We start from the raw sequence: 20,516 nt of genomic DNA, 5'->3' as shown, positions 1-20,516 counted from the left end.
AGCAAAGTAGCTTAGTTTAGACACTCTTCGGCCCATGTGTAGGGCTCTTAAGGAACATACAAATTTCCCAAGTGTCGTTTACTGCTACCCTTTGATTACTTTGGAGGGCTCATTGCATTTAGTTGCTTAGTCACTGAACTATTCAGCAGCTGAGTTTAGTGTATGTCTCTTTGGCTACTATACCATAGTGCAAATTTAGCAAAAAACTGTCATAATAAATGAATATACAATATACCTGTGTGCAGACAATAAGTACCCGATGGCTGGTGACTAATGTTCGCCATAGACTAGTGCCATTTGGCCACTTTTCACCGGATTCCAATTGATCGGGCGGAGAAATCGGGCGAAAAGTGTGCAAATGGCACGTGTTCCACATCTGATCCGATACCGCATGCGCATTGAATCGGAGTCTGAAATCGTACCTGCTGCACATCCGACCTCCAACTCAGACAGCTTCCCGGTAGCAGAGAAAGGGATTGCATACAATATATATATGATAGATCATATGTGAGCATCCCGGGCCGTTCAAGGGGCATCAGATGTGACTCAGAAAAGTAGCATAACGTATGGGGACCTTAAGACCAACTAAACGTGACACATCTGGACATTTGCCTTAGGAAGGGAAAACCAAAAATGTTTTAGTTAGAATTTGGTAACAGTATCAAAAAACAATTAAAATATTCATGTTAAACTAAAAAAAAATTTAAATCCTTGCCTGACTACTATTCAATGAGATGTGATTTACATATCATTTTTTTTTTGTTTTGAAATGTAGTGTTCGAAATCTAGCCTTAAATATTCCAGTCATTGGTAAAAAGATGGCCTACAGTAGCTTGTTTCTTTCTCATATGAGGTTTTGCTTCCTCTTAAAGTTATTGATGTCCAAATACCTAGTAATTTGATCATCATTAACTTAAGAGCACCATGTTTATCAATCATGCACATGTTACTCCAGAACAAAAAAAACAAAAAGACATCTGAATACAATTTTTAAAAGTGCCACTGTCTGGGACACTTAAAAAAAAAAATATCATATCCAATTTCACCTGAATAAGGCAACTAGAACTAAAGGAACATTTTGTTCAGCTTGTTATTTAATATTATGGGTCACAGAGGATGATTACATGTACTTACAGCAATAGAGCACATTTACATTTAAAAACAAACAAACAAAAAAAATTGTATAATATGCCTATGTTCTGTGATCTCTACATGGGTTTTGGATTATTTCTTTAATTCTGTATGTATATTTTTTGCACTGCCTAGCACTTCTAATTTTTTTTTTAGTACAGTTAGATTTCTCTATTCACATACACAATCTGCCATTATCAGAAAAGCTGCAGATATGCCCAGGTGTTTTAAGGTGGGTGTGCAATGTCAGCTCCGGCCTCGATCAGTCTGTCTCTGATGGCCGGCAAGTCATTTGCAGACTTGCACAGGGCGGGATTCCACTCTGTCTTGACAGGGGCTATCTGATCGCCTGATTGGGCCTGATTCAGATCTGTTTACAGCCTAGTGATGCGGCAAAAGAGAGAGAAATAATTAAGATGGTCACACACCATTGAATAATTTTTCTGCCCGTCGGTAATAAAAGTCAGTCATGTGATCACATGGCGTTGACCTCATGTGATTTCATCCATCCTCCCCGAGCAGGCATCATGGTGTACATCCAGCATTTTTATGAGAACACCACTGCCCTCTCTTCCTGGACTTTCACACGGGCCGAAGCCATTGGCTCCCATGCAAACCCTGAATACCTGGGTGGGGGCCAAAATCCAACACAAACGAACAGATTTGAATCCGCCTCCTTATAACTTACATCACAACTGAACTCAAGGATGACAAATGAACACAGTTTATTTAATATTTCACTTCTAAATGTTCAATCAGAAAGTTTTGGCCTAGGGGTGCTGTGAAAACAGTTCTCATACTCTAGGGTGCCATGATTTAAAAAAAGGTTATGAACCCCTGCTCTACTTTTGCATTACATATCCAACTTGTGTTTTTTTTCTTTTCACATTCCTCTCCCTTCCCCTCCCATTTCTTTACTCTTCCCTTTGAAGATGTTTTTAAGGTATGCTCAGTGATTTACCTCTCAGTCATTGCAGTCTCCCTTTATCCTCCTACTTTAGTTTTCCATGGCTCCCAGTGGGCCGCTCTATCAATGGCTCCCGTGGACTTGGGGGTTTAAACAAGCTTTCACTCAGCAGCACTCATCTTAATTGCGAACTAGGCTGAGCTATTGCGCACTATGAGGAGTACAGCAATATATTAATTCTATATGAGACTCTTGGGGTAAAAAAAGTTCACACATTACCAGTTTGTTGAATCCTTTCAAACCTACTAAAGGTTGAGTATCCCTGATCCAAAAATGCTCAGTACCAGAAGAAATTTGGATAACGGATTATTCTAGATTTCAGAATATTTTTAATATTTCAATTATTTATCTTGAGGTACCTTGCATTTATTTTGTACAAACACTAACACATGAAATACCCACAAATATATTTTTATTTGTGCATAAAACAAGGTTTCAAAACACGAAACAAAGTTTGTGTACTATCTCAGGCACTAAATTTGAATGCCAAGCAATCATTGTCTTGAACATACTTAGTGCCAGTTACATATCATGTCCTAAGCAGTGCTATTACCAAGAATTTTTTTTATTATTCACTTTCTGGAATGTATGGTATTCAGAATAATTTGGATAAAAGATATTTTGGATAAGGGGTACTCAACCTGTACACAAATCTTTATAACTTAAAGACACATCGTTCCTCTGATTATCCTTCATTCAAACAAATAGTTAGAAATGATCTTAACTCTCTTGAGTTTACCATTGAGGAACTGAACTCCGCACTGTCGGCTACTCTAACAGAGAAAAGCCGAGGCCCAGATGGCTTTAGAGTTCGTTATTATAAAAATTTTCCTGCAAATGTCTGGCGATGTACCCTATCCCAGAGTTTTGAGACACATTTCTATTATCCCTTTAGATGGTAAGGACCCGGCCCAGTGCTCAAACTAAAGGATGCTCTCCATTTTGAACACTGATCTAAAACTCTTGACCATACTTCTCACAAATAGTTTGTGAACTTTTCATCCTAGCTTGGTCATGGGGGACCAGGTGGGATTTGTTGCAGGTAGAGAAGTCTTTGACAGGTGTGACACATTCAGTGTGGTCTGCCTGTCCCCCATCACAGAGAAGGCATTTGACAGAGTGGATTGGAGCTTCATGGAGGGCCTGCTCAAGCATCTGTGTTTGGGTCCCAACTGTCTGACATACTTTCCTTATACTGTACTGACTCTGCACAAGTGCGGATCAGTTACAAGCATTTTCTCTATATGAAATGGCACCAACCACGGCTGCCCATTGTCTCCCTTACTATTTGTGCCCTGCATCAAAGCCCTAGCAAGAGCGATTCAGGCAAATAGTGATACTAAAGGGGTCTGGGTTGGGAACTCTAAACACTAACTGGTCTAGTTTTCCTTTATGGTTTCCTAGCCTCAGTGTCCAATCCTGTGACCTCTTCCCCGGCTCTCCTGAATTCCATAAGTTTGCATATGTGTCTAATTTGACTATTAATTACAGAAAAAACAGTAGCTTTGAACACCAATTTCTACAGAGACTATCTCCCCATCCTGCCTGGTCCCTACCAGGTATAACACATCTGTTTCAACGAGTTGATGCAACCGGTTACGGAACCCCAAAGTGTTTATGGTCTCCCATCGTTCATTTTGTTATCGATATGGTATAGTGTGTACGGGGCATAAAGTTTAAAGTCTGCACTTTATATCTTCATCTGGACTGTTTCCTTTAAAATCAATGTTGGTGGTTTAGAGCTACAATTAGAAAAATTGTGCCAGTGTGCAAATATACGATCCAACTGTTAATATGATCATGACTGAAATTGATAAAAGCATGAATTTTGTATAATGCAAGTCTTGTGGGTCCATATCACTACTCCTATTGTCATTACTAGAACTATACCAGCTCGGATATATTTCGCGCACCCTTAAAACCCAAAGCAGAGAATATATTTGTATAGTTACCACTATACTACATTTCAGTGTAAAGACAAATACGTCTCCGCAACAAACTACAAACACCCATACGTATCCGTAAGAAAAATATTTATTATACATTTCCAAAATGACCCTCATACTATTAAAAATCAGTGTTAATGTAAAGCAGTCTTAATATAGAATTTATCTTCCAATACACCATTAGTTGAGTGCTAATTTTTCACATTTCATTTTCATAATTAAATCCATGTGCTAATGGAAGAAGCTGTAATGAAGCAAACCCACAGTCTGGTTATTGCTTTACTCTATTGCTGTTACGGACAGTGCTCATTGGTAAAAGATTGTTAGAAGAAGAGTACTTGATGCTGGAGTCCTTGATGCAGCAATCTGTGTCACAGTTTGGTGTAACATGTAAAAGTGAAAAAAAAAGGAAACAACTTGGAAGCAAAATTTTGAAAATTCTACAGTAACACGAGCACTTTATTGTTGACAGTGGACCTGAAGCTCAAAATCTTGGACTTCGTGGAGGCCACATAATACCTGAAGATTTTTATTCGACTTTCCCAACTAGTGTCTCTGAAAGAGATGGTGGCTTCTAGTGTCAGCTGAACATTCCTGCACGTATGTGAACATTGTCACTCAGGCCTTGTTCAATCAGCTTGATGTCTTCAAGGTCATCTTTGATTATGCTGATCAAATGGCTCAGGCCCTCTTGCTGCTGCTTGAAGTGCTACAATAGAGAAGAACATTATAGCATATACTCACAGATGTCCATTACATGCTACTTCACTTTATTCAAGAGACATAAAAACACTACAGTAGAATAACCACACGAGTTCACAAAAGAAAAACGTAAAATAGAAAAAGGGGGGTTTTCAATCTGGGATTCCCACTGTCAGAACATCCCGACAGTCGGAATCCCGATCCGTTTTTGCCTAATCCGACACTACCAACCACCAGAATTCAAGGTTTTGACTGATGAGTGTCGGAAAGTCCGAAAATTGTCGGAAACAGCCACGGATTTAATACCACCCTAATAATTTGTTACTAGAAGCTTTTAAAACAAAGTTGCTATTCTTATGGTGTAAAGCACTCAACGCAATACTAAATTCAGTATGTAGTGATCACAGCAAGATATACATTGCCACTAAAACCGATCATGCATATTTTTGCTTTGTGCATGCTGCAAAGCAGGCAATAAGGGTGACCCAACTGTGCCTACCGCAAAGCAGGCAATTACTGGTGACCTAACTGTGCCCACCGCAAAGCAGGCAACTAAAGATGACACAACTGAGCATGCAACTATGGGTGGTGCAACTGTTCACGTTATAGAGTTAAGAGCAGGCAAAGCAGTTGTATGGAACCTTGTGCATAAAACAGCATAGCGCAGTGGTTCCCAAACTTTTTCAGTCCAAGGCACCCTTTGGGGTCTCTATGACTTTTCAAGGCACCCTTAAGCCAAAATAATTACCGAACTGTCACTTTTTTAAAGTTATTGGGTCAAAACAATGACCGTGCCGCTGGAGCCCCAGATACCACATATTGGTATGCCGGAAAGGTGAGTATACAAGAATTGCTGCTTACCAAATGTATACATTGCATCGAACCAAAATAATTATTTTTTTACAAAGCCTGGGCTTCTTTTTTTTTCTTTTCTTTAAATTGATGAAGGTGCATTTGACCAGTATTGCACTGAAAAAAGGCATAGGGGAGTACATGAATACTCCCCTATATCTTTTTTCAGTGCAATACTGGTCAAATGCACCTTCATCCATTTGAAGAAATTAAAAAAAGCTTTGTAAAAAATAAATTTTTTCTTTTTTTTTGCAGTCGAATAAATCAATCTAAAAAGGTTCCTGTGTATCCATGCACCGAGACCAGCCCCGCCTGCCCCACCTGCTTATCAGCTTGTCCTCTCTTCCCTATAAAATCGTATAATACCCCTTTCAGACCTGTGACTTGGCAATCCAGGTGCATTCTGACACCCTTTCACACCAAATTTCCTGGTAATTTGTTGAATAACATGGGTATTTCTTCAGAGTGAAAAGTCAACCCGGGTCCTACATCCCGGGTCGCCGACCCTGGAGAGCATTGTCAGCGACCTATGATTTAAGACCCAGGTTGAACCTGAAAAAATACCCATGTGAAGGGGCCTACACACTTAGCAATGCTAGATAGCTCAGCACACAGCAATGTGTTAGCGCTGTGTGCTGAGCGATCTGTTGTGGCCAGTGTTCTCACCGTATCAGTATCTCACATACAGTATAACATTCATTTTTTACTCACTTCTTAAGCCAGGACTTCAATTAGTCATCAGGACCCTGCCCAATGCACTCCTTGGCCACTCCAGCGCAATTCAGTCAGCTAGCACCCGCGCCCTTTTCTGTCTGGTTCCAGTCACAGTGTGTTACACCCCCTGTACTGTCCGGAGCCATGGCCAGATTTAGGGGTCAGACCGCCCCTAGGCGCAACATTTTTGGCCGCCCCCCAACCCCCCTGCTGCAGCAGTGCAGCCCAGCACATATGGCTCCCTGTGCCAGCATGACCCAGTCCTCTGTACCTTGGGCTGGACCTCCAGCACCTTGTTGCAGCTCTGTGAGGTGAGGGTTACCCTGCGTCAGGGAATTTCAAATGTAGGTAGAAAGGAACCGCTGTGTCTGCTGCACGAAATATTAGTGAGAGAGTCCGTTCGTGTTAGTTTGTTAAAGGAGATGGCAGTGCCACTTGCAGGGAAAATTCCCTTTCTACCTATGATCGGATACTCTGGAGCTGGTGGTGGGTTGTATGTCAGGGACGGACAGATGGAGTGTCCATGTTGTCCGGGTGCTGCGCCTGGGGACGGCAGGCAGCATGAGGCAAGAGGACTGTCCTTGGTCCCAGCCTGCCACCCATAATAGGTACCGCCCCTAGGCCTGTGCCTCACGGGCCTGGTGATGCATCCAGCCCTGTCCGGAGCACATGCCGCACAACACCCCCCACCAATGCTTAAAGTGGCCCTGGTGGCCCTGGAGAGGTGGTGGAACTCAGTTCCCCTAACCCCCCCCCCCCCTCCCCCCACTGTGCGTCTTTGGCGTGTGGCACACAAAAGGGGTGTGGTCTCACATCAAGAAAGGGGCGTTCTCACAAAGTAGCACACATATTGGTCGGCGGTGGGGGATACATACATGATTGCCCGCAGTTGCAGGGTTATCTCTGGGGGAGAGATAGGAGTTGTGAACCCTGACCTGACCGTGGGTGCTGATCAAGCTCCGGCGGGAGGGGGACAGCGCAGCACTGTCCTCATCCCCCCCTGCCAGCTCCGTACTGCCTGCTTAAACCTGCTAACACGGAATGCAAAGGCAGCCTCTCTGCTTGCTGCGCACTCCTCCCTCCCTGGTACCTGCTCACTCCGTACTGCGGCTGCCCACCCGCTTACTCTGCACAGACAGCCGCTATGCTCCCTGCGCAGTGCGCACTCACTACCCCGGCGCCTACTAGCTCCGTACTTTCCTACCCGCCCGCTGACACGGCGCAGGCAGCCGCTCCAGTTCCCTGCTCCGTGCACACTCACTCCCCCCTCCTGGTGCCGGCTAGTTCCTACAAGCTGCCCAGCCCGCAAAAAAAAAAAAAATGATATGAGGCTGCGGCGGCACCCCTGTGACATCGCTGCGGCACCCCAGGGTGCCGCGGCGCACAGTTTGGGAACCACTGGCATAGCGAAAGGTTTGCATATATGTTTCAGTAAGGGTGTGACAACAGAACTGTAGTCTATCACAAGGGCTGTGTGTCCGGCCAAATAGTTACCTGCTTGATTTCTCTCAAGAGATCTCCGTCTACATAATATTTCTCTTCTGATCTCACTGCTCCAAAGTGATTCTGCATTCTGATCTGTGACATCAGCTCATTAAGCCTTCCCTGTAAGATAAAATATAACAGTGTGTCTCCAAACCTAACCAGATGTGCAAGTTCAGTACATTAAATTACACACAACTGGACAAAATAATGCTTCTGAAGAGAATGTGTACTTTTATAAGCCAAATAATACACAGAACCACACATTAGTTTCTAAAATGGAAATTATCCTGTTTTAAAATGGACTTTTCATTTGCTATTTATACTGTTTTATTAGACCAAATTGTAGAAGGATATCACATCTATATAACTCCAGTAGCTCCAACAGAGTAACACTGGCCTAACTAGGGGATGCAGTTACCATCCCGGCGTTCAGAATCCCGACCGCTGAAATGCCGACACTTTCTCCCTCCGTGGGTGTCCACGACACCCCTGGAGGGAGAATAAATTAGTGTGCCGAGCGTAGCGAGGCACCGGGCCCGCTGCGTGGCGAGCGCAGCGAGCCCGCAAGGGGGGGCGATCCACGTCCCCCCCTTGTCGGCATTTCGGCTGTCGGGATTCTGAACGCCGGGATTCAATACTGAATCCCTAACTAGGTATGTAAGTAAAGCCCTGTACACATGCATCGATTTTTCCAGATTTTCGATTCGATTTTGCTTATAGAAGCAAAATTCCATTGAATCCTAAACAAAATCGAATGGTTTTTGTGTCACTTTCGATCTACATTCGATGCGCGCTCCCATTTTCACAAAATCGAACAGAAAAATCTACTGTGCAGCCAAGGAAATATCGAATTTGGTCTAGCAAATCGAATGTGTACAATGTACCATGAATGTATATCGAATTTGATTATCTAATGCAAAAGTACAGATCTAATGCCAAATCGAATGGAAAGAACTAATGCCAGATCTAATAGAAAATCGAATCTAACATCGAATCCAAAGCAAATCGATGTGTGTGTGCAGTGCTTAGGGTCTACCACAGTAAGTAGTAGCTATACAAACCGGGCCGGATTCAAATGCGGTTGGAGTTGCTATCACTGTTGCTTCCTTGGAAGCTGTATGGCTATGCAGCAGGAGGAGTCTACCGCAGCAGACGGAGCCTGCATCGGATCACTAACTTGCTATCGGGCGGTGATAGGAAATCTCCTTCCAACACCCAGGGCCTTTTCCCTGTCTGATAAACAATGGCAGCACTCCTCAGTTTTCACAAACTAATGCTATCACCGCCCACCAAACACGGATGTTCATGCATGCGCCAAAGGGGTCCTGCGCATGCACAATGTACTGATATCTGTACTTTACAGCACAGAAATCAGCTCCAACCACATGTGAATTAATACACTTTGAGAACAATAAAAAAGCGCCAAAAAGTACAATCACCTTGAACTGGGTGGGTGCATTAAGTTCACATTGGATAGTATCCAGCTGCACACGTAAGTGCTCCTCTTCTGCTTGGATGGCAAATCCACTCTTCCGCTGTATTTCTTGCTTTATCAAAACCTGTTTCAAATAATAATGAACTATTAGTGAGGTGTTTCATAGCAGTGCCATGTGCAAACTCCCCTGAACACAATGGGCAGTATTCAATTGTTTTTCCACCAGCATTCCATGTCACAATCACTGGGGGGTAGTGAGCTGTAAGCTGTGAATGCATTGCTAAACCTGACCATAATGAACGTGATATGCACAAAAAAAATAGATCAATTGAATTTAGCCCTACGGTCTCCAATCATTTTAGATGGGAGATTGGGCATGATATAACAATTGAATACCACCGAATGTGTTACAATCTCTAGCAATACAAATAAAGCTAACCCTTTCTACCAAACTTTAACCTAAAATGGTTTCTGTTCAGCAACAACTTTAATGTCAGTTACTTGCATTTCCCCAAATACAGGCACATGACATTCTATCCAGAAACTCATTACGCAGAAAGGAAAAAAATTTTAAAATGTTGCGCCAATGTGATATTATCGTATCGAGGAAAACACTACCAAAATGTAAAGAGATCTGAAACCACTTTACCCCATACTACCTCTTAAGAAGCGTCACTGTATATTTTAGCCATAGAACTCTAAATTGCAGACAAAAAAAACAACACCCTTTTCTTAGAATAACCTATGTTCCAAATAGTCTGGACAAAAATGTAATACCTTTATTTACCAGGAAATGTTAATGCCTCTCATGTAAACACAATTCAGTTTAATCTTGAATTATAAAGACAAACAAAACTCCTTACAGCAAATACAACTCTTCTATTTACAAAAAAGGGGGACTTGTCACTTAGCAAATACTAAGGAAAACCATTAACATTCTAGAAATGCCCTACTAGCTGAATATAATGGAAATATTTGCTCAAAATTAAACCTGATCGGCTACATTTGCAAGCCTTAAAAAGGTTAGTGGCAGCAGAAAACCGTTTCATTTGAATAAAGCACAATTAAAAATGTATAGGGGATATTCAATTTGTGGAAATATTTCCGATAGTCAAAAATATTGGCACTGTTTGACAATTCTTGGTCAAATTTCCTTTCTACCTATTCAAACTCTGTGGACTGTTTCTTCGACTGTTGGAAAAATCAGCAGAGTCAGAATAACACGTTGGTCGCCCATTGATGAGTTATAGTTGAAAATGCATCTGTTTTTGATTATTTTTTGCAGATAGATTTGACTTTAAAACAAATCTGCATCATAGAAAAAGGGACCGTGAAAATGTCCGCAATGAATAGGCTTGTCCGAGTTTTCGAGTAGACAACAATATTGAATTACACCCCCACCCCCCCCCCCCCCCCCACCAAATAAATATTTTTTACCTGGAGAACTTTGTGCGAAAGCTCCATTAATTTCCGTTTGTACTGTGCAATCTTAGCCATTGTTGTTGCCTGGTTTTTCTGCAATTCACTTATATCATCAGATATAATCTAGAATAAAAACACAGCAATGAAATAACATACAGAATACAATACAAATGTCCTTCAATTATTGAAGGACAGAATTGGAGTGCTATAAAAATGTACAATGTAAATTAATAGAAGTGTGTGTAAACGCTGAAATAATGTGCTTAACCCTTTCAGTGCCAACATCTGTGAAAGATGCGCAACAATAAAAATGCCAGTGTCACTCACATTTATTATATGAATTCAAATTAAAAAAATGGGTACTCTTTACCTAGAACGGCGCCCACGATTGAAATCGCGGGCATCGCGGGTAAAATCGCGGTAATCGCGGGCATCGCGGGTAAATCGCGGGTACATCAAAATCGGGTACCCGCGATTACCGCGATTTTCCCATAGAGAACAATGTTAAAAAGCCTGATTGACCGCGATTTTAGCGTTAAATGCCTCAATGCCCGCGATTTTCCCATAGGAATCAATGTTAAATGGGCTACAGAGCCCAAATAGCCCCAATTAACCCTTAAATGTCCCCCCAATTTTTGTACGCCACCCCACGATCCACGCCAACCCGAAGCGTGGCGAGCGCAGCGAGCCCGCGAGGGGCGGCGGTACGCGTCCTACGACCTTTTCATGCCCTACTATCCACGTCGGCGTGGAGTTGAGAATAGAATAGTGTGGCGAGCGCAGCGAGCCACCGAGCCCGAAGCGTGGCGAGCGCAGCGAGCCCCGCGAGGGGACGCGGATACCTTCACAGGTAGACGCGTCCCCTCGCGGGCTTCACAGGTGTCCGGGTCGCCACGGACACCTGTGAAGCCCGCGAGGGGACGCGCTTACCTGTGAAGGTATCCGCGTCCCCTCGCTGCGCTCGCCACACTATTCTATTCTCAACTCCACGCCGACGTGGATAGTAGGGCATGAAAAGGTCGTAGGACGCGTACCGCCGCCCCTCGCGGGCTCGCTGCGCTCGCCACGCTTCGGGTTGGCGTGGATCGTGGGGTGGCGTACAAAAATTGGGGGGACATTTAAGGGTTAATGGGCTCTGTGGCCCATTTAACATTGATTTCTATGGCCAAATCGGGTGGATTGAGGCATTTAACACTAAAATCGGGTCCATCGCGGCTTTTAACATTGCTTCCTATGGGAAATCGGGAGCATCGCGTCGCGGGCATCGCGGGTACGTTTATGGCCGGCCGCGACGCGACCGACGCGATTTTTCAGGTTTAACATGGTTTTCAATGGGAAAATCGCGGGCATCGCGTCGGTCGCGTCGCGGGCAGGCATAAATGTACCCGCGATGCCCGCGACGGGCGCCGTTCTAGGTAAAGAGTACCAAAAAATGTTCTGAAAAAAAAAAAAGGTACTTGTTTCCTAGCACGGCCACAATCGTTGGGATCGTGTACCTTTAAGTTAAGGTACTGGATCCCCGCGATGGACCAGATTTCCTTTGAAATCAGGTCCATTTTGCCGGCAAAGGAAAAATCGGGGGGCATCGCGTCGGTCGGGACCATTAAAATTGGTCCGGACGTGACCGACGCGATGCCCCCGATTTTTCCTTTGGCTTCAATGTTAAAATATTTTTTAACATTGAAATCGTGAGCATCGCGTCGGTCTTGTGCCATTATAATGATGGCACAAGATGAGATGGACTTGATTAAGTCCATCTCACATAGGAAAAAATGTGAAATGGGCCAATATGACCCATTTCACATTATATATGGCCCCGTCGTCACCCCACGATAGACGCCAACCCGAAGCGTGGCGAGCGCAGCGGTGCGCGTCCTCCGACCTTTTCATTCCCCTACTATCCACGTCGGCGTGGAGTTGAGAATATATAGTGTGGCGAGCGCAGCGAGCCACCGAGCCCGAAGCGTGGCGAGCCCCGCGAGGGGACGCGTATACCTGTGAAGTTATACGCATGCGCTCGCCACACTATATATTCTCAACTCCACGCCGACGTGGATAGTAGGGGAATGAAAAGGTTGGAGGACGCGCACCGCCGCCCCTCGCGGGTACGTTGTAAAATTTGGGGGTCTAGGGAATATTTTACATTGAATCCAATGTAAAATCGGGTCCCAGGGACCCTATTCACATTTGATTCAATTAAAAAAATCGGGTTGGTCGCATCGCATGCGACCAAATCGCATGCGATGGACGCGATTTTTCCGACACGACCACCCCGATGGAAATCGGTGTGGCCGTGCTAGGAAACAAGTACCAAAAAAAAAAAGGATTATATTTCCTATATAAAAAAGGTAAACATTACAGGTCATTGTGATGAATAAAAAAAATTTGTTTGGCAATTTTCACACCAATGTTGACGAATTCACTTGGCACTCAAAAGGGTTAATAGATGATTTACCAAAAACAAAAGAAATGTATGAAGCTCTTTTAAGATTTTATCTTTGCAAGAGCGCTGGGACGTATCGACATGCAGCAGTTGGTGTGGAGAGTTCCGGTACACTATGCTTTCCCTGTCATATCTTGAACATCCCCATGCGGTCAATGTGATGCTTGATTTGTATGGTGCCTTGCCAGTGCCTCCATCCTCTTCTGTTCAGCGGTTCATGGCTATTCCAGAAGTTTGGAAACTTGTTTCCAGTCAACACCACCAACTACTGTACGCCGATTCCTTCCAGCACTCCCGCATCAATAAACTTATTTTTTTAAAAGCTTGATACATTGTTTTTTCAAAACATTTATTCAGCATTTTATAAACACTTTACATTGTACATTTTTTATAGCGGTCCAATTCTCACATTAATGTTCAAAATCCATATGGAGCTGCTCCCAAATTAGCGCAAACACATTTCACTATACTTCTAGGATGTGTGAGAATGGCAAAATGTGATCTTACATCTAGTCTGGACTGGTGCTGTTTTGTCATCTGGTCCTGAACTTTAAGTCTTCTTAGCAGTTCTTTGAAGCCAACCATTGCAACAGGAAGCAATCTGAAAAAAACAAAATGCAGGTTACAAATTAAGATTTCAGTGAAATGAAATCTACTGAAATTTACATATTTATGTAAATCTAGTTGCATGGAAAAAAAAGTATTTTTTTTTTTTAATTTGTAGATCGAAAAGCTAAAAACATTCTGCAATGTTTAAGCTACTCCAATAAGTACAAACGCACCTCTCTGGATCAGGGTTATCAACTTTTGCTTGTTCCCAAATAATTGGATCCACACCTTAAAATGAAAATACAAAGTATTAGTATTTGTAGTGCAACGAGAGCTTACTATTTACCCTGGTGGAGACAGAGACAGCCGCTAGCCTGACTCAGGCAATGTTTGTGCTACCAGTGAGCTATAAAAGGAAACCCGCAACCCAGTACATATCTCCCTATTTCTTAGGAGACCCCATTTCTCTCAGCTCTACCAAAAAAATTGTGCTCAGGGTCTAGACTCGATTGTCGGACAGAAAGTGGATGCCGTTTTCTGTGGTACATGCTTTGTTTACTCAGACTCCAAGTCATGCTTGCTGACTGAGGAGAATAATATTATACTGAGATGTGTGGGTTAAGTCTGTACAATAAGACAACTGATCACATGTAGGAAAGAGGATCCATTTAAGACATTTGAATTTACAAGAAATAGGTGTTTCGATAGAAACATCGAATTTGACGGCAGATAAGAACCACTTGGCCAATCTAGTCTGCCCCTTTTTTTAAACATGTTATCTCAAACCATATTTGATCCTTATTTTTTTGTAAGGATGTCAATATGCCTATCCCAAGCATGTTTAAATTGTACTACTGTATTTGCGTCTACCACCTCTGATGGTAGGCTATTCCACTTATCTACTACTCTTTCTGTGAAAAAATTCTTCCTCACATTTCCCCTGAATCTTCCTCCCTCTAGTTTCAGTGCATGTCCTCGTGTTCTGTTGCTCCTCTTCCTGTGAAGAATGTCTCCCACCTGTACCTTGTTAAAGCCCTTGATATATTTGAAAGTTTCTATCATGTCCCCCCTTTCCCTTCTCTGCTCTAAAGTATACATATTAAGATCTTTTAGTCTTTCCTGGTACGTTTTGTGATGTAGGCCATGCACCATTTTAGTTGCTCTTCTTTGTACCGTCTCTAATGTATTTATATCCTTCTGGAGATATGGCCTCCAGAACTGAACACAATACTCTAGGTGAGGTCGTACCAATGACCTATACAGTGGCATTATTACTTCTTTCTTTCTACTGCTGATACCTCTCCCTATGCAACCAAGCATCTGACTTGCCTTCTTCATTGCTTTGTTACATTGCCTACCTGCTTTTAAGTCCCCTGAAATAGTGACACCTAGATCCCTCTCTTCCTCAGTAGTTTCTATTATAGTGCCATTTATACTATATTGAGTCTTTGGATTTCTGAGACCCAAGTGCATGATTTTGCATTTTTTGGCATTAAACTGTAGTTGCCATTCTCTTGACCATTTCTCTAATCTGCCTAGATCCTCAATCATTTGTTTTACCCCTCCTGGTGTGTCTACCCTGTTGCATACCTTTGTGTCATCTGCAAAAAGGCACATTTTACCCTCAATTCCATTTGCAATATCACCAATAAAGATATTAAAAAGCACCGGTCCAAGTACAGATCCCTGGGGTACTCCACTTGTAACCTTTCCCTCCTTTGACTGTACTCCATTTACTACAACTCTCTGTTTTCTGTCCTGCAACCACGCTCTTATCCATTCAACTATCTTAGAATCCAATCCCAAGCTTTCAAGTTTATTTAACAGTCTGCGATGTGGAACAGTGTCAAAAGCTTTACTAAAGTCTAGATAAGCTACATCTACAGCCCCACCTTGATCTAATACTTTAGTCACCGAGTCAAAAAAGTCAATAAGATTTGTTTGACATGATCTTCCCCCAGTAAACCCATGCTGTTTTGGATCCTGTAAATTGCTGGTTTTGAGATATTCTACAACTCTTTGTTTTAAGAGTGTTTCCATCAATTTCCCTACTACTGATGTAAGGCTCACTGGTCGATAGTTGCTTACCTCTTCCTTGCTTCCACTTTTGTGCAGTGGGACTACATTCGATGTTTTCCAGTCCTCTGGGATTACTCCAGTAGCTAGTGACTGGTTGAATAATTCTGTTATTGGTTTTACCAGCTCCCCTTTAAGCTCTTTTAGTATCCTTGGATGTATCCCATCTGGCCCCATTGATTTATCCACTTTCAGTTTTGAGAGTTCTGTGAGGACTTTCTCCTTTGTAAATGTACTTGTCTCTCCCTCAGTTTTCTGACTATACTTGCAACTTAACTGTGGCCCCTTCCCCTCTCTTTCAGCAGTGAATACTGAGCAGAAATAATTATTAATATTATCTGCTATTACATTGTCCCCCTCAAGAAAACTTCCACTCTCTGTCTTCAGTCTAATTATTCCACTTTTTTTTTTCTCCTTTCACTTATATACCTAAAAAAAGTTTTCCCCCATTTACCCACTGACAGGGCCATTTTCTCTTCAGCCTGTGCTTTTGCACATCTGATTACCTTCTTAGCCTCCTTCTGTCTAACAAGATACACCTCTTTGTCCTCATTCTTCTGCGTCTGCTTAAATTTCTTAAAGGCCAACTTTTTTGCTTTCACAATACTTGCTACTTCTTTTGCAAACCACAATGGCTTTCTTTTTCTTGTGTTTTTCCTAACTCTTTTGACACAAAGTTCTGTTGCTTTTAGAATTGCACTTTAATTTTTCCCACTTATCCTGCACTCCTTCCAAGTTCTTCCACTCTGCCAAAGAATCCCTTACAGAGTTTCCCATCTCTACAAAATCAGCCTTCCTAAAATCTAACACCTTTGTTTTTGTGTGCGATGAGTCAGTCTCTGTCTTTATTTTGAACCATACTGCTTTTGATGGTCACTGGATCCCAGATTTTCCCCAACATTTATGTCAGATATTCTGTCACCATTTGTAAGTATTAAGTCTAATATTGCGTCCTTACGAGTGGGCTCCCTCACCAATTGCTGGAGGGATGCTCCTTGCAAGGAATTCAGCATGTCCCTACTTCTGGTGGAACTTGCAACAGGCAGCTCCCAGTTTACATCAGGTAGATTAAAGTCTCCCATGATTATCACCTCTCCTTTTAATGCCATTTTATTGGCAATACACGATACTTGTGTATTTCCACGGCACCCGATATAGTGGATGCGATATCAGCCGATATATCGGATGCGACATCAAGCAATATATCAATGCGATCTGAACTGATTTTTGACCTGTTCATAATGATTTTATATAGTGTGGCGAGCGCAGTAATCCGCGTCCGCTCGCCACGCTTCGGGCTCAGTGGCGAGCACACTATATAAAGTAAACTCCATGCGTAGTGGATAGTAAGGTTATGAACAGGTCAAAAATCAGTTAGGATCGCATTGATATTTCGGCCGATATCGCATCTAATATATTGACCGATATTGCATCCGATATATCGGGCGCCATGAAAATACACAAGTACCGGAGTTTCTTTTAATTCTGCAGTCTAGTTGGTGGAAATGCTGTTCGAGGCATGTATTCACCGTAACAAGTTAGTGGGGGTTTTTTTATATAATTTTTTGTAAAGAATGCAGTCTTTTTATTTATCTACTAGTGCGGGCAAAGCGAGTTCAGTCTCCTCCTAAGGTAGACACGGCAATTGTTCCTCCGTCTAAAACTACAACTACCCCTAGTACAGTTTTGCTCACGAACAGTGGTGACAAAAATTTAAAGAACCTTGAAAAACATCTTATCTGCCAATTCCAGCCCATCTTTGCTTTTTAGCCTGGGCAAAAGGATCTCGATGTATTGTATACTGTATGTACAGTATATGTATCGGTTTTAACGGATTTGTACTAGAAAACCGATGAGTGTCAGTGTATCTTATGTATAGACCTTTTTGGCGAGAATCTTCATACAATTCCATAGGGCTACGAAGGTAGAACAATTTACATATTGGTCCAGGTGCACCATTCTTCAAAAAGTGAAAGTGGAGTGTGATAAACAACTGTCATTTTTCCAACCTGGTCTGTAGTAACATGGTATATTGGAACCGATTGGCTGGTTGCTTACATTCACTTTATCACTTTTTGAAGCTTGATAGATCTGGCCCATACAGTTAATCTATTGTGCACCAGACAAACAGAAAGCAATCAAATCAAAACTGCTTATCTGATAAAAGAAAAAAATTCAAAACCAAACCCAACCAGGATTTAAAAACATGACCAACGCATTTTGTTTTTTCATCTGGTGAGTTTGACTTGTGAGCACAAGTAGTATCTATTGTGTTAGTGAATTACAAACACCATACCTGCAGGTGGGTTCTGCAGCAGCTGTTTAATCTGTGCTGGGGACAGTTCTGTTCGGGCCATGGTTAACGTGACTCCTATTTGCTGTAAATTAGACTTGACATTTGCTTGCTCAAAGTGGCTGTATAAAGCGGTGGCTGGAACCCTCCGGGATGTTCCATTTGGTGAGCGTTCCACAACATAGATGACAACCTCCGTACTAGAAAAAAGAAATAAATAATATAAAGGGGGAGGCGCTAATGTATTCGAGAGAGAGAGAGAGAGAGAGAGAGAGAGAGGTTGCAGGATGGCACTCTAAATAGAAAAAAATCCCGGTGCCAGGAACATAAAGTTGTAGAACATGAAAAGCACTTACCCCCCTTGGTTGTAGAAGGATAGGAACCGGCACACGGGTGGATGGTGAAGAAAAGTTGATTTATTGTACAATAAATTGTGCAATCATGTTTGTACAATAAATCAACTTTTCTTCACCATCCACCCGTGTATGTATGTATGTATACACATAATACATACATTACACACACATATATATATATATATATCCTGATGAAGAACCGATAAGTAAAGGTTCGAAACGTTGAGACAAATATATATATATATATATATATATATATATATATATATATATATATATATATATATATATATATATATATATATATATATATATATATATATATATATATATATATATATATATATATATATATATATATACACATACATACACATACATACATACATACACACACACATATATATCCAGGGAGGTGAAATAGGATAAAACTAATTTAAAATGGTCTCTGAAATTCAGGCCAAATTCAATGTGTCTGGTGGTCTCAGAGTCTGAAGCAGGTATCCTGCTTCAGACACTGAGACCACCAGACACATTGAATTTGACCTGAATTTCACAAAGAAAGAGAGGTACTGAAGCCTGTGCTATGCTGCCATAGTTATCTGGTCACTGCCCATAATTACCACACTGATTATTTTACATTGTCACATTTTTACTGTACTTACTAGTCATCGGGCATTGTTTTGACTCCCTCCACATTTACAGTGAGTGTTTGGTGTCCCCCAAGGATTTTGTGTAGAGATTCCACTAACTGTTGTTGCTGAGCTCGGACGTCGGATTCCTTTTTGTTAAATACAAGCTCTACAAGACCATCTTCATCCTTGTTGTTAGGTATGCAACTGAAACCGACAGCCTAATGGGGTAATAGTGCGAGAATGAAGTTTAACATGAAAAATGTAAAAAAAAAAAAAAAAGAGGTTCAGATTCTTACCTGTTAACATGCTTTCATCTACTCCACCATGGCAGCCAAAACTTATGGGTTCCTCCCTCTAGGGTAGATGTTTTGAAAGGGAAAAAAACTAAAACAAACACTGGCCCCTATAAAAGGTACGCCCACTCTGGTCTCTGTGTCTCCCCTCCTCAGCCCTGAGGAAGCGGACAGCGAAAACACGTGCTCTGCACCATCAGCCGTGCAGGCGTTCTGTACATGTGTGTGTGCGTTACCTTCCATTAGCTATACTTACAGCAGCCGTCAGCACTAGCCCTTCTAAGGTCTATCGCACTCGTACTGCATGATTCAATAGTCACTACTGTCCGTGCCCTTTACCGATATACCTGTTATACTCACCACTATAGGTGGATTTCTTAAGGCAGCCTTAACACTGCCAATAGAGCATGATTGAACCTAAGCCCTGCTTCTATAACTGCCAGTAGCGCTACTAATGTACCACTTAACAGTCAGCTCCACACTGCAAGCGTGGTGTTGAACTACATTGAACACAAGAGTACCCCCGCCAAATTACCACTACTATTCAAAACTGGGGATGGGGGTGTTGTCACATCTGCTTGCACCCATTGATCATAGCACATACCAACGTCTTACATAAGACTAATAGTGCTTGTAATGTATGCACCTATCAGTTATGCTCTAATTTACGTAATTGGCCGATACACACTCAGCATTACATTTTATAGAATTTATACTGAGTATACCTCAAGTGACACACAGGACTGACATTATCACAGCTTGAAGTGAAATTTCTAATGTTATGCGATTCAGATATACCAATACATTAAATTGGCAGAATAATCACCGCTTCAAAACTAAAAGGAGATACACATTTTCAATCCCTTGAATAAACAGTACCTGACTTTCCCCTTCAATTGGACCCAACTGTATCAGACCTCCTTGTATGGAGGAACAATGTGTACTATATAAACAGGGGTAATCAAGACTTTAATGAGAATTCTCATCATATTGAAACAGCTAACCTAGCGCTGTATAATAGAAGCAAATTAAACAGTCACTATTTTCACTTGTTTGTCCATTATGTGTTTTCTTTTAATATTTTGCTCACTTTAAACTTCACCCGCCATCACCACCTGAGGACGCTGTCGCTTTGCGCTGCCCAGATCAGGGGAACGTCTGCGGCTAAGAAAACCGGGAGTCCACTAATCCAAGAGGCCAGCATAACCTCCTCCTCC

General features: G+C 42.1%; 1 protein-coding gene across 2 annotated transcripts in view; it reads right to left on the bottom strand.

Annotated features, from left to right (window-relative positions):
• Nucleotides 1–4,114: 4,114 nt before the first annotated feature.
• NUP54 (nucleoporin 54) overlaps nt 4,115–20,516 on the bottom strand; it is a 29,432-nt gene continuing 13,030 nt past the window's right edge. For both annotated transcript variants that reach the window (XM_083177875.1, XM_083177884.1), the window contains 8 exons: nt 19,037–19,224; nt 18,019–18,215; nt 13,880–13,934; nt 13,605–13,698; nt 10,670–10,777; nt 9,237–9,356; nt 7,807–7,917; nt 4,115–4,753 (listed from right to left, as the gene is read on the bottom strand). In XM_083177875.1, the coding sequence (XP_083034001.1) occupies nt 4,625–4,753; nt 7,807–7,917; nt 9,237–9,356; nt 10,670–10,777; nt 13,605–13,698; nt 13,880–13,934; nt 18,019–18,215; nt 19,037–19,224 (1,002 nt within the window). In that variant the 3' untranslated portion in view covers nt 4,115–4,624. The remainder of the gene's footprint in view (nt 4,754–7,806; nt 7,918–9,236; nt 9,357–10,669; nt 10,778–13,604; nt 13,699–13,879; nt 13,935–18,018; nt 18,216–19,036; nt 19,225–20,516) is intronic.

Source organism: Crinia signifera, chromosome 1 (genome assembly GCF_055691185.1).
Source record: "Crinia signifera chromosome 1, ASM5569118v1, whole genome shotgun sequence".
Lineage (NCBI taxonomy): Eukaryota > Metazoa > Chordata > Amphibia > Anura > Myobatrachidae > Crinia > Crinia signifera.
The sequence above is the reverse complement of the archived record's forward strand: the minus strand, read 5'-3'. Positions and strand labels throughout refer to the sequence as shown.